Here is a 12402-nt window from a genome sequence, read left to right on the forward strand (position 1 = left end):
GCAGAGATCACTTCATTCGGGAAGTGCTTTGCGCACACGTGGTCGGTAGGCTGCAAAACTCTATCTGCTCTCGGAATCGCCCGTCGCCACTTTTCTAAACGTTCGGGCTCACGCGGAGCCTTGAAAAGCGACACACGCTCCGTACAAGTCCGATACCCCGACTTGCAATTCGGTACAAAGCACTTCTTGCCCATTTTGAAGCGCAGCAAGGCTGAGCGCAACTAATTGCACTCGGCGTCACATGCCGCGGCGTGGTATACGTTGAGTGAATCCCAGCAGAATACCAATCAGCCAAACAATGCACTCACTGGACTCACAGGCACATCCAAACACTTTTCGAGAACCCGGAGAAGCCTTCACACACACACACACACACACACGAGTTTCAGCAAGTACACCCCGCGCGTGGCGTGAAAATTTCCGAACGAACGCGAGCGGGCAGCGCGGGTCCCTGGGCTCCCATAGTACAGCGCCATCTGTACCCTTGCGGCGAAAACTACCGCTGATTCAAGGTCATCTGCGAACACAATCTGCCCGCGCCTTCTCTCTACGGGGAGCGGCGAGTGTCAGCACCTAAATTATTCTTACACCGTGCCCCAGACTGATTTCAACTGCCCCAGTTATGCTCGCTGCAGTTTCAGTACAGGAGTGCTTTTGCATTTTTGCCTCCCTCAAGATGTAACGCTACAGCCTGGAATGAAAATCATCGCCTTGTGCTCAGCAGCAGATCACTATAGCTGCGGACTAACAGCAGCAGGTTAACTTTCAACTGTTCACAGCAAATAAAGGTGTTTCTTGACCATGTCCCAATGGGGAAGCAGGTTTCTGGGCCACGGGAGTTTCAGAGGCATTTCAAGCAGACCGAAACTCTACTCGTCCTCATCCATGTCCAGTGCCAGAAATCACCAAATGAACTCCTGACTGGTGAATTCACTGCACGACTTCGAAGCCCACCTCTGACAGCACCCCCAACCCTACCTGACACTTCTAACTGGCTGCTTCAAGCACTCTCACCTGCCTGCAGTCCTAACATCTGCTGCCATGCCAGTGTGAAATTTTCAGATGCTCAGTAAGAAAACAATGAATGGGATGTCCAGGTTTTGCAGGATGCCTTATTTTGCAGTGCTACTGCTTACAGTGTTACAGTGCCACTGCTGTTAAGAGGTCAAAATCTTACCGCTTTTCATTTGTAATAACAGCATTCAAGCAAGGACAAACGGTCGCTAAAAGTCATCATTAACATCATCATCAGCCTGACTACGCCCATTGCAAGGCAGGGGCCTCTCCCATATAACAATAAACCCAATCTACTGCTAGCTGTGTCCACCTTATCTCCCCAATCTTCTTAACACTTTCCTGCCCACGCCTATTCCCATCGATAGCCGCTATCGATGGTTGAAATTCGTATTTATGCATTTTCCAAGCGTTTACGGACAGCCAGCGCCATCCAGTACGTAATATATGATCTATTCTTTCAGTTCTAGTTTTTTGTTTTCAGTTTTTGCCATGCGGTGGTTTTTAATGACCCTCCGAAACTGTGGGCGATTGTCTCTCATGTCCATAACGGCATCGACGTCGCTCGCTTCTGCTCCGTGCAAACGGTGCACTTCCATCGATCCTGATACATTTGTGAGCGACGGTTTTGATGATGATAGCAGCAGTGAGTCTGAAGACAACTTTGGTTCGTCGGATTTTAGCACGGAAAGCAAAAGTGCATTGATCCAGCCCGGAACGTCAAAAGGCATCCGCTGGTAAGTTTCGGCTTCTCCGAATCATTTCGCTGCACTCGCTTCGCTGATTTGTAGATATCCTCCGTGTGATGACGGTCACATTTATCTGCAGGCTGTCAGCGTCTTTCGGGATGTACCAGAGTGTTGTGTTTTCCCCTGTAAGATAACCAGTCCTCAACCTCGGCATTGCGCTCCGAAGTGCCGTGCAGCGGTTCACCAGAGCTGTTGATTTATTTTTCCTGTTTTTCACTGTTGAAATCATCAGGCAGATATGCAACAACACAAATAAATATGCCTGGATGAATATTCTTGAAAAACTGACGTACAGTGAGAGAGACAGATCGTGGAGAGAAGTGACTCTGGATGAAATGCAGAAGTTCACCGGACTAATAGTATACATGGGTATCGTGCAAGTTCCACTCTTACACTCATACTAGAATACGGGGAGGTTGTTCGCAGGCTTTGTACCACCGAAAGTGATGCCGAGAAGATGATTCAAGGCGTTGCAGGCTTTATTGAGGGTGATGGATCCAGAGAAGACCACTGCCGAAACCCACGGGAACCTTCACCGCATATCTTCTCTGATTCAATACGTGAATGTTTCTTCACCACAGTGTCTTCAGCCGCATCGGTACCTCTCCATTGACGAGAAAATGGTGAATTCTAAAGGTCATTCTGAAATTCGGCAGTACAGGAGGGATAAAGTAATAAAATGGGCGCATAAATTGTGGGTTCTGGGCGATTGAAAAACTGCCTACATGGTTCAGTTCATGAAAATACCGGAAAGCGCAAAGCGCGCAGTGCACGGGGCTTGGCATTTGATGTTGTGACGTGGCTGTGTGAGAACTACCTTGACCAGGGACAATTTTTTTTGGACAACTTCTACACCTCAACATCCTTGTTTGTCCATCTAATTGAATTTAAGACATTAGCTTGTGGAACGACACAAAAAGATCGCTGCGGCTTTCCCAGTGAACTAAAGGACACAAGATGAGAAAAAAAAAGCAGAAAGAGATGTTCGATGGCTGTGGGATAAGGATGTGTTGTATCTGCAATCTAAAGATAAGTGGGTTGTGCACATGACGTTGATAGCCCACACAGCAAATGAGTATGTTCTGGCGAAACGAAAAAAGAAAATCTTGAGAACAAATGGACCGAACTCTCGATCAGGAAGCCGCAACTCCTAGATGACTACAATGTGGGCATTCTGGGAGCCGACAAATCGGACCAACTCATCGGTTCATACAATATCCTCATGAAGTGCGTGCGTTGGTGGAAGACTCTGCTTTTCCATTGTATAGGCATTGCTGTAGTCAACAGTTTTATACTTTTTGGTGGGCATGGTCGACAGCATCCTGAGGTGGCAGAATTATCAAGAATTTCATGCTTCGACCAGTTTGGCTTGAGACTAGAACTGATTGAGCAGCTGCTGAGGTCTGATGAGCGACATTCTGTACACCCTGCAGTTCTACCGGTTGTACCACCAGGTGGTGCACCCCAAGGTCTTAAGCACAAGCCAAAAAAAAATGGAGCGTTACAGGAACTTGCCTCTCTTGCAGTCCAAAGGTCCTGGGTTCTATTCCTAATCAAACTCAAATTAACCCGACTTTCTGTTCAGCTCATTTACTTTTTGTCGGTTACAGAACTCCCCAGAAATTTGGTTTCAATCCAAACATTCTTTAACCTGTTGCTGGATTTTGTTGATTCTTTGCTTCCATCGTGATTTTCTACTCATGGCCAGCGATGCCAATGACGACGACGCTGGCTTTTCTGCGACACGGGACCCTTAATGCTATCTCGTTAAAAATGCAACAGTGTTGTTAGACATTAGTGAGGTTGCTCGGAAATACCGTGCAGCCCATACACAGTCGATGTATTTTGTGCTGACGTGCCATCTACTGACGTCCCTTGCACTGAAGGCACATGAACAACCTCCCTGCAGAACGGCTACGAGAATGCGGCTGTGCACATAGCTGCAGCCGTGAGCATGCTGCTGTGTGCCCCCATAGCTGACCTGCTGCGCAAGCGCCAGATGCTCTCTGTCACTGCCATCCGCAAGCTGTTCCAGACCATAGGTGGGTGCACCAGTTTCCAATTTTTTGTAGCTTACTTGCGTCACATTGTGAGGTCCACGTGATCCAGGATGTGCTTGATTGCACCTGTGTCACAAGGACGTCAGGGTTCATTACAAGTGCCTTTTTCTATGCGTTGTTTTGTAATTATGTTCTGTAGATTTGCTGTTTGGAAAACATTTTTATGTATCTCACCCCTTCATACAGTGTCTCAGTTGCGAGGCCCTTGAGGTATGCAAATAAATAAATGCGGGTGTTTCAAGGATCTTTGTACCTTTGTGCAGATACAGGACCAGTCCTGCAGACATTGAGTCGGAGCAGCAGTGTAGTGTTGCCAAGCCACATGAAGCTCCCAAGAAATTTTAGGATCCCTTGATCAGCAGTGGTGTGCACTTGCGAATGCAGTGGACTTGCAAATAAGCACTGCAGAAGGGCATTGAAAGTAATGTAGTCACAGGAAATTGTAAGATTCACCAGCTGGGTGAGTTGGTTCTCACTGAGAGGTAAGCAGACAAGGACAGTGGACACGGAAAACGATGACATGGAACACTAGCGTTTCATCGTTTTGCTTGTTTACTACCTGTGCCCGCTTGGTCTGGCACCATGCATTTCAGTGACAAGAAATTTCCCTGCGGAGCAAAAAGAGATTTGCAGATACGCACTCAAAACTCTGTTTGCAACTTGAAAGAAACCAGTCACAAAAGACAAGGGACAAGAGAAGGAATGTTCACGCCACAACGACTGGACTGTCAAATGAGATTTATTAGACCTAACATAGTCCCAGCAAGGCCAGCAGAGCATGCGCAACAGCAGCATCACAAATCACAGCGCATAGGACACACCAGATATCACATCTACTGTGACCGACCTAAAAAAGCGAATTCTTTCTCGAGTAAGCACACCAAGATTGTGCTAATGCAATAATGGCCTGACAAAATGATATAATATGCTTTCAAGATTTCTCGCTCTTGTTTTTCCTTGCCTCTACCAAGAATCATTACATGCAAATAAATAAATGAGGCAAAAGAAAACAAGAGTGAGAAATCTTGGAAGCATACCATATCATTTTGTCAGGCTATTATTGCATTAGCACAATCTTGGTGTGCTTACTCGAGAAAGAATTTGCTTTTTTAGGTCAGTCACGGTAGATGTGATATCTGGTGTGCCCTATGCGCTGTGATTTGTGATGCTGCTGTTGCGCGCATGCTCTGCTGGCTTTGCTGGGACTATGTTAGGTCTAATAAATCTCAGTTGATAGTCCAGTCGTTGTGGCGTGAACACTCCTTCTCTTGTCCCTTGTCTTTTGTGACTGGTTTCTTTCAAGTTACAATGTACCAACTGGCCCGCATTTCAACCCTTCTGCACTCTTTTTGCAACTGCTACAAAATTGCATTCTCACCAGGTGCCCACAGATGCCACTATATTAATTTTATCCAGGCTGTCGTCTTCTGCGCGTATTACTCTTTCTCGTCTTCTCCTTCCACTTGCACAGCTATACATGCAATGTCTGCTTTCAAAGACCTGAGTGGTTTTTACTGCTGTCCAGATGACCCCAACAGTACGAGAACAAAAGTTCTGCCACAAATGCTAAAGTGGATGCAGATATGGCGCACATTGCCAGTAGGGTCACTGCAGTTTTTCTGAGACTCTGTTCACCACAGCAGTCGTGTGCAATCTTTCATGGACTTGTAAGCCTTTTGTCTCAAGAATTAGTGAATAGCATCCCTGTTCCACTTCCCCTTGTGTGTGCAGTTTTGCTTGCATGACGGCACGGTGAACAGCCATATGATTACAGAAATAACTGGCCCTTTTTGCGTTATACTCTTTGATAGAATAAATCTTGTTACCAACTGTAAACGCAGGATACCCTGCTGCGTGCAGGATAGAAATATGCACACACAGAAAAGAAACCAAAGAGTCCATTGATAACATATGCAAAAGTACAGGCATGGTCAGAGCAGTAAAGTATGCACCTGGTTACATTCAGCTTGATTGCTCGAAATGCTGCACAAGACTTTCAAAGACAGGCAAATACTTGTTCACTGGCTGTGCAGGCACAGAGGCTAGAGCATTCAGCTGTTCAGGGCGAGTTGCAAGTGTTATCCCAGCCAGAGCATCCATGTTTCAGTGGTGACAAAATGCAAAAAATGTCCTTGTGCTGCATGATAGTGTTAGAGGGGCTCTGAAACACCTTCTGAGGAGAGTACATAAATGTGCTCAATGTCTGCATTGTATTGTCATGAACATGCACCTGAGCCAAATAATACACTTCTACATGCAGCAGAAAACACACAAGTGTGCGCAAGCCTATCCAAGCCAGTCCATCCGATTCACTCCATCAGCGCCCCCCGATTCCGTTTAAATCCAAGATGGCAGCTGAAAACGGGATGCCCGCTCGCTTCTATATTAGGCCGAAATAACGAACTTTCAGTTGGAAAACGATCTCAACACTATTGTTGGCGTTTAATTTAGCCCAAAAAATCTAACCTCTAGACCCCACAAAGTCAAAAATATCGGTTGTGACAATATGCACGTTTCTATGAGGTGCGGGACAGTTCCTTAGCGAAGCCCGAAATATTTCACAAGTCTGAATTATTGGAGTCCAAAAAATCGGTCTGCTACTATAATCCTGAATAATAGGTGGTTGCACACTCTTTGCATAGATCAATCAGTCCTGATGACTGATGACTGAAAAGAATGTACCAGTGTACTTAAAAAATTCTCTAGCACAACATGCAAAACTTTCATGCAAACATGTGAAGAAAACAAAATAACTGAACTGTAATTGCAACTTGTACAAGTTACATATGCAGCAAGCCGCCGCAGTGGCACAGTGACTATGGTGCAAGGCTACTGTTTCCAAAAACATGGGTTCAATCCCGGCCACGGCGGTCGCATTTCGACAAAGGCAAAATGCTATAGAGCCGTGTACTTGAGATGTCAGCACCCATTAAAGAACCCCGGGTGGTCAAAATTATCCGGAGCCCTCCACTACGACGTCCCTAATAACCTGGGCTGCATTGGTACGTTAAACTCCATAAAAGCCTTTTTGAATGCAGTCAGACTAAGAATTTATTTGGAAAAAACTGACTGTGGAATCAGCCTGAGGTTTATGCAGAAATAGAGATGTACAAATCTTAAATTGAGTCAGCTTCATGAAAGTTTGAAGTGAACAGTCGTTACCCAGTTTTTACTGTTGTGCATGTGCAGTGATGGACAAAAGTTTGCAAGATGCGGGTTTGCAGAAAAAGGTTTGCATGTCTATGTAGTCAGGCAAGTGAGATCAATGAAAAGCATACAACCATGCAGTGGCATGCACACTCCATCTGCCGTAACAAATAGGCAACGCAGGAGTAAACTACTTTCTGTGAATCTGCATCCCATCCCGGAGGAGGTACTCTGAGCCAAAACCACACGCAGCAGGTGTTCCTGAAACATAATTCGCTCGAGACAAATATTTCGAAATTCTGAATACCAAATATTTGGATCAAATCAAGTATCAAATACTACTGTTTGACTGAATATTCGAAATTATCGAATATTTGCACATGCCTACTGTTTTCATATTCAGGATGAAAGTACTCTGCACAGATTAGTTCTGCAACTGTGATTACTATTCAAGTGTGTGCAGTGGACGGCATGGCAAGAATGGTAGGAGCTCGCAACATTGCATGTGCAATGTGCCAACCCACAGAGAATATCAGCCCTACTATTTAAGATGCTCCCATTTAGCTAGACTTTCGGTTTATTCGACCTCCCTTGATGCCTGATTCATATTACGTGGCAGCTTGGCTATTGGTGGTGGTTCTGTGGCGAATGTGAATGAGGTCCGAAATATTGAGCAATCAGTTTCGATGCAGCCGAAATTTCAGTCACTTTTTTGCATTGGCTGTACGGGGCATGTCATTTTGCAATGAAAAATTCCAAATAATCAAGCATGTCCGAAAAATCGGGGGTCCGAATTTTCAGTCAGCTACTGTACGTAGTGCTGTGCTTCTGTCCTTTTGATCACTTAACATGTTTTTCCTCCCTGTGTAAAAGGACTGCGATTGAGAGAAGATCGGGTCCTTGGTCTTGCAGACTCTCGTTGTAGGAGAACGAAAGTCATGCAGCCTCAAGGAATGCTTTATTAAAGTAATTTTATGCCGTCTTCGCATTGGGCACACGTTTAATGCACCACTTCACACTAGGGAAAACAAGACAGACATCTGCATGACGCCCATGGAGATGAGCTGGCAGTAAACCAAATTTTCTTCTCATGCACAAAACTCTGAAAACAAAGGAAGAAACATTTTACTGTTTTACAATCAGCACATCCCTTTCCACCCAATGTTTTACCTTACAAGAAAAGGCACTTGTTAATTTTCGCATGTTTTTAGGTTTCTAAAGGAAGGGAGTGTTTTAAACAAACTACAGATTTTAAAAATTTTCGTCCCCTTGAAAAAGCAGACATTTTAACTGTTTAACCGCCAAATTATTTCCCAAAAACCAAAGCAAAATTACCAAATTGTTGTGGCAATTTTTGGTGAAAATGAAAGCTTAAAACACACATTTAAGTGCATAACGCATTTTTCATTGCAACTACTGCCCTCTAGTGTTGAAAATTCCACCCAATGCAATTGCCGATCGTAACTCGTATTTAGCGGTGGGAGCAGCATAATATCGGGCAGGATGAATGTGACTCGTCATTGTCAACATTGGCACAATCCACCATGACGAGTACAGCTCGGAGTTGGTAGTTAAAGGGTTAACCCTGCATTGGGTGCATGATAACCTTAGCTGGTTATGTGCCATAAAATCGCACACAGCAGCAGGCCATTGTGTGCAGGCCTGCTGGGGCCTGCTGTGTGCCTCTCGCTGGTTCCCCTGGTTGGGTGTGATGCCAAGGTGGCACTGGTGTGCCTGGTGAGTGGCATGGCCCTCTATGGATTCACGGTGGGCGGACAGAGCCCTCTGGCATTGGACATCGCACCAGACTTTGCAGGTGAGTTGTCGAGTGCAGTCAGCTTCCTGTCCCACAAAGGCATCACAGTGTGTTGAAGCTCCCTGCTTGAAAGGAAAACCTTAAGCCTCAGTGAGTCCTTTCAGTGGTCTCTTTGCTTATTACGTTGGAGACGCAGATAATCTTTCACCATGACACAACACTTTTAGGGGCACGCGACTTTCTGCAGAATTTTTATTTCTTGATATATTTGCATGAACATTTTTGAACATATTAGAATAATTTTATGGCTACGGTTGGAAAATTTTACTGTTATCTCTCCAGAAAATTGTTTTCTAATGTATACTTTTCTTCTATGTCTTGTGAGAAGACTGTTTATTTATTTATTTATTTTCACAATACTGCAGACCTCAAATGGTACAGGGAGGATGGGCAGAAACTAGGAAGACTCAATATTCACAATGCAGAATAATAAATTTCAATACAATACAAACAATACACACAATGGCTACCATATAAAACTGAAAATAAACAGATTATCAGAAACATCAAATAGAGAAAGTGTTTACAGAATGTTTTGAAGTGCATTTCCAAAATTTTCATTTTCGAACACTATTTTCGAATTTTCAAAGCTGTAGCGATAAGAAAATGTGGCAGAAGGCTGGTCCAACTTTCATTGCATTGCAGGAATTACTGGCATGCTACAGGTCAAGTCATTCTAAATTTTCTTTCACAGAGCACCAATTTTGGTTCTGAATATTTGTTATGCAGTGTCCATTGACATATATGTCTAGAGTGAGCAGAAAATTTCAGAAAAGAAATTGAAAATTCACAAATTTGAAAAACAAAGAAGTCTATGACACAAATGGTATCAAGATATAGATAAAACAGTCATGAACAAATCTGCTCCACAAGCTATTATCTTGGTAGGAAGCCGTAACTAAGAAAAATGTCTGTTGTTCAAGCATTTCCCCGCATCCCCACAATGCAGAGTTACCACAGTACATGAAACAATTTTTTAGAGTAATTTCTGGCCCATTCCAGCAGTGAAACTTGGTGACAGCATAAAAACCAAGGCATACAAGCGGATACTGCAATTTTCAAAACAATTCTTTTCCCCATATTTGGGGTTTTCAAAGTCACGTCCCTCGTTAAAGGGATTCTGACGGGGGCGCTCAATAAAGGTGCAGTATTCCTGTGATGTTAAAGCATACCGCTTCACAAACATCTTCCAGCTAGAATTTTTTTTAATGCATTCTGTAGAAGCTAAGTTATCTGTAGGCAAAATTTGAATATTAGCATCTTTGCACCTTGCCCTATCCTCTGGTCCCTTTTTGCATGCCCAAAGGTTAGCACTCCTCCACCAGCCCCAACGGCGACGCATGCGGGAATTCCCCAGGAGGCAGAGCTTCCTGACCCAATGGAGTGATGCTGCTGACTGGCCGCGGCAGCTGCGCGACGCCTGAATCTTGACCAGTAGCAATCTCTGAACAGAGCTGCACAGGAGCGTGCGATGGAGGAGTACACAAACACGAAAAAGCCACCGGGAAGGACTTGCCAACTTTGGCGCACGATTGTGGGTCTTCTGCTGCGTGTAGACGTGTGTTATTTGGTTCAGGTTTTCATGACGAGAGAATGTAGGAATTGAGCGAGTTTATGTACTCTCCTCAGAAGGCGTTGCAGAGTCCCTTTATGGGGGGCTTTGTAGCAGGTGCACACAGCAGTCAGTGCCATCATTGTTGTGCTACTTCTTAGCATCCTGCCCCCAATGAGCGATGTTTTGTCATTCCTTGCAGGCACCGTGATGGGCATAGTAAACTGCATGGGCAACCTGTCGGGCATGCTGGCACCCCTGGTGACTGGCTACTTCATTGAGCATGACGTGAGTTACTCTCCTGCGCTGGCAACTGCCACCACACACCTGCAGTGTGGACTTGCATGTTCAATGGCAGACATGCCTTGTGGATCAGTGTTGCACTTCAAGCTGAGTGAGCTGCAGCACTACTGAAAGGAATGGCTGAAATAAACTTGTGATCAGACCAGTGTTTGGTGCCGGTCTGAAGTGTAAATGAAGTCAGCACTTCTTTGCTTGGAGTGCATAAGGGACCAGACGGAAAATTTTGTACTAAGGCATGTCATGGTACAGCGCAGTACAGTATGGCATGCTGTGGTACAGTTTGGTACAGTACAGAGCAGTACAATTCGGTGAGGGGCAGGCAGATTTATGGGTTGTTGGAGGAGGTGGTTGTGGGGGGGGTCTAATTTTAACTGTGCATTGCTTGGGACTTTCTTCTCGAAAACTGGGTTTCTGCATTGTTTTCCTATGCAAAATTTCTCGCATGCGGGGGAGACCGCCACTACCGCTCCTGCCTTAAAATCTGCCCCTGGATACGGTACGGTACGATATGTGGGGTTTAATGTCTCAGAGTTGCATATGGACTATGAGAGACACTGTAGTGGAAGGCTCCGAATTAATTTTGGCCACATGGGGTTCTTTGTGCACTGACATTGCATGGCACAGGAGCGTTATTACATTTCAGCTCTATCGAAAAATGGCCACTGCAGCCAGAATTCCATCCCGCATTTTTGGACTCAGCAGCCATGGCCAGAAAGCTAATGCAGCAGGTGTCCTGAGGTAATCATCACCTGTGATTTCGCAGTGCTATTAACAATTTCCGGCTGCCATGCCAGGATGGACTAGACCTATGCTGAACATCTTGTTGAGACAGTGGCAGTTTAGAATTGGTTCTACAGTGGGGATGTATTTTCTCTCGGAGTGGCAGCAGCATTAGCACCGCATCTGCTCCGTCAGATAGGAAGCACAATTTCCTGTCATGCATGCGACAGCTGGCCCAAATTAGTGTGCTTGTGCTGGCACTCACTCACGCGCTGGTTATTACCGTATAAACGTGTGTAAGGGCCGCACTTTCTTTTCCAGGTTTGAGAGCCAATTTTCGGGGTGCAGCCCATACATGCGATGTGCGAAAAAAAAAATTAAGTAAAAACACACTAATCAGAGAATGGGCACCATTTGTTCTACGTTTAATCGTCACTCGCGGAGTCTTCCGACTGGTGCTGTGCTCTGGTGCATGCTCATCCCACCTGAAGTCGCGCAGCAAGTCTACTGTCAACGCGTAGCCGTTCTGCTTTTCCATCACATAACAGAGCAGCTAATCTTCCTATTCGGAAAACTTGCACGGCTTGCCTTCGAAAGCGCACATTTAGAAGCTTGTGTTTCTCAGTGCATCCTTTTCGTTGCACCATCGTAGGACGCATTTCTCAGCCACATCGAATTTCCTGCCCGCCACACGCTTGTCGTGTTCGACAGCAAATTCCCAGCCTTGTATTAAGCTATTAAGGTGCTTGCCCATCGTGCTAAAACTGCAATGCTCAGCGGCAGCATGAGAAGCACCATGACAGCTCCCGCGCCTTTGACAGCCACAAAAGCCTGGAGCTGGTGATACTGACGCCGACATGGATAGCGGGAGCTCGCGGCAGAGGAAAAAGTTGACAATGATGATGATGAGCCACGGCCTCGGGCGCCAACCGTGGGCAGCACCTGGAAGCTCCTGTGTGCATGCGTCGCCTCCGCCAAGGAGGTCATGCCTCCACAATCATGCGCACCAATGCTCGTAGCCGGAGCTGATCACGGAGGCCG

The 12402-nt window shown here is 45.5% G+C and overlaps 1 protein-coding gene across 3 annotated transcripts in view; it reads left to right on the forward strand.

Moving 5' to 3' along the window:
* Nucleotides 1-12402, forward strand: part of LOC144127873 (sialin-like) — a 125314-nt gene that overhangs the window by 93135 nt on the left and 19777 nt on the right. For all 3 annotated transcript variants that reach the window (XM_077660850.1, XM_077660851.1, XM_077660852.1), the window contains exons 7-9: nucleotides 3673-3805; nucleotides 8631-8786; nucleotides 10541-10626. In XM_077660850.1, the coding sequence (XP_077516976.1) occupies nucleotides 3673-3805; nucleotides 8631-8786; nucleotides 10541-10626 (375 nt within the window). The remainder of the gene's footprint in view (nucleotides 1-3672; nucleotides 3806-8630; nucleotides 8787-10540; nucleotides 10627-12402) is intronic.

Source organism: Amblyomma americanum, chromosome 4, assembly GCF_052857255.1.
Source record: "Amblyomma americanum isolate KBUSLIRL-KWMA chromosome 4, ASM5285725v1, whole genome shotgun sequence".
Lineage (NCBI taxonomy): Eukaryota > Metazoa > Arthropoda > Arachnida > Ixodida > Ixodidae > Amblyomma > Amblyomma americanum.